Source organism: Octodon degus, unplaced genomic scaffold, assembly GCF_000260255.1.
Source record: "Octodon degus isolate 3935 unplaced genomic scaffold, OctDeg1.0 scaffold00146, whole genome shotgun sequence".
NCBI classification, from domain to species: Eukaryota; Metazoa; Chordata; class Mammalia; order Rodentia; family Octodontidae; genus Octodon; species Octodon degus.
This window is the reverse complement of record NW_004524722.1, coordinates 3,853,561-3,855,731: the sequence shown is the minus strand read 5'-3', so window position 1 is coordinate 3,855,731 and position 2,171 is coordinate 3,853,561. Positions and strand designations below refer to the sequence as shown.

The window sequence follows — 2,171 nt, the reverse complement described above, 5'->3', positions numbered from 1 at the left end:
CAAGGAACCCTCACTAAGGGAGTTAGTGGAGTGGTCTAATGTACTTCTGAATTCCATGGCCAAGAAAAACAACCAGGTGCAAAGGCAATAATATTCAGTGCCACATTAGAAGACTGGAAAAACATGAACAAAAGTCAAGGTTGCAATTGTACCAGGCACATCAGCAGAAGAGACCATTGCGTAGCTCCTGTCTGCTACCATGTACTGATGCAAAGTTCACCTCACACATGGAGAAAATGGTTGGTGAAAAGAATCTCAGCTTTCAACATCTGTCATTTCTTTTTTCTACACAACACATGAAGCACCTGGTGCCGGATCTCTTTGGTCTTGACCCCATAAATTAGGGGATTCATCATAGGTGGAATGAGAATGCAGACATCAGACAGCAAGATGTGGATGTGGGGTGCAATGTGGCGTCCAAATCTCTGAGTGAGAGTTGTGAAGATCCCAGGACCATAAAAGAGAATGATGACACAAATGTGAGAGCCACAAGTATTCAGGGCTTTATGACGAGCATGTTGGGATGGGATGCGAAAGACAGCATGGAGAATCAGCACATAGGAAACAAAAATCAACACAAGATCTAAAACCACTGTTGACATTAGGACAAAAAACCCATACCAGATGTTGACTCGGATGTCATCACAGGAAACATGAGCCAACACAATGTGTTTACAACCAGTGTTTGGGAGGATATTACTTTTGCAGAAAGTTAGTCTTTTCAATAAAAATATTATGGGGATTATTGTGCCATAACTTCTCAGAAAGATGGTCACTGCAATTTTTCCTATCAGGGAGTCTGTAAGAATACTAGTGTACCTCAGAGGGTAGCAGATGGCAACGTAGCGATCAAATGCCATCACCAGCAAGATCCCTGACTCAGAAACAAAGGTTGAATGTAAGAAGAAGAGCTGAGTGATGCAGCAATCTAGGGAGATCTCTCCAGCATTGAACCAGAAGATGGCCAGCATCTGAGGAATGGTTGAAGTGGATAAGACAATGTCTGCTGCTGCCAGCATGCAGAGGAAGAGGTACATGGGTCCGTGAAGAGTCTGCTTTGTGAGGATAATGAAGATGAGCAGGCTGTTCCCAAGCAGAGCAATGACATAGGAAATGACAAAAGGGATGGAAATCCACATGTGCTGGTCCTCCAGGCCAGGGATGCCCAGCAAGTGGAAGACTGTGTGGCTGACACCTGTGTGGTTAGAAGTGCTCATCTCTGAAACACACAAGCAGAGATCCCCACCTGCCAGTCATAAGGAAGAGCTCTGATTGCACTCAAGCTTTCCATTTATGTTATCAGGGACTTTCATACCTAAGTGATTCTATCCTATTCTAATGCTGCAATGTGGCTTATTTTCTTAATAAAGTCTTAATATCCTAGTTAACATTCAGACTATTTCAACTGATAAATTTTAAATATTTAAGGTGACATATCAGTGATTCAACAAAATTTTGGCATGAAAGCTGAAAGACTAACTTGTACTGCTCCTATTTGTAATGATTTCAGAATGAATGCATATCCACATCAGACAGACAGGGAAACAGGATGCGGGCATTTCTCTTCTGCAGGTAGAATCTAGAAAAATTGAACATACACATTCATAGCGGAATGATGGTTTTCAATGTCTGGGGGATATGATGGCATTCATGAATTTTGATCAAACAGCACACAGAGCTGTATTTGTACCCATCATCCACCACATTGAAAGCAAAATGTCAGGCTGGGGAGATGGCTCAGTAGAATAAGCACTTGCCTGGCAAGCGCAATGGCCTGAGTTCAATCCCCAGTTCTACAAAAAAAGAAAGAAAAGAAAATATCATTCTTCAATAGTGAGAGATGTTTCATAGGAGGTATAAAGGATCTGGTATCAAATGGAGCCTTCTCTGGAGGCCTTAGGGTTCTCCAAAACAGTGACAGCTAAACAGGGTCCTCATGTCCTGGTGTCTCCATTTTTTCCTACCAACACTGCCTGTTTTTCTGACACTCCATGTTAGTGCCTTTGGATCAGTGATGTGTTGATATAAGAGACAAAAGGGGATAGAAAGGAAGAGGAAAGGAAGGCAATCAAGTAGAGGTGAGAATTTCAAGGTGTCTATCAGTTACTTAGGTAAATATACTCCTGTCTTATCCACTTCCACATTATCAGCATAATGTACCTCTCTGTAGA

General features: G+C 42.1%; 1 protein-coding gene across 1 annotated transcript; it reads right to left on the bottom strand.

Moving 5' to 3' along the window:
* Nucleotides 1-272: 272 nt before the first annotated feature.
* On the bottom strand, nucleotides 273-1,217 carry LOC101578051 (olfactory receptor 52B4-like). The gene has a single exon (XM_023702019.1). It carries the CDS (start codon nucleotides 1,215-1,217, stop codon nucleotides 273-275), a length of 945 nt encoding a protein of 314 aa, XP_023557787.1.
* Between the last annotated feature and the right edge of the window lie 954 nt (nucleotides 1,218-2,171).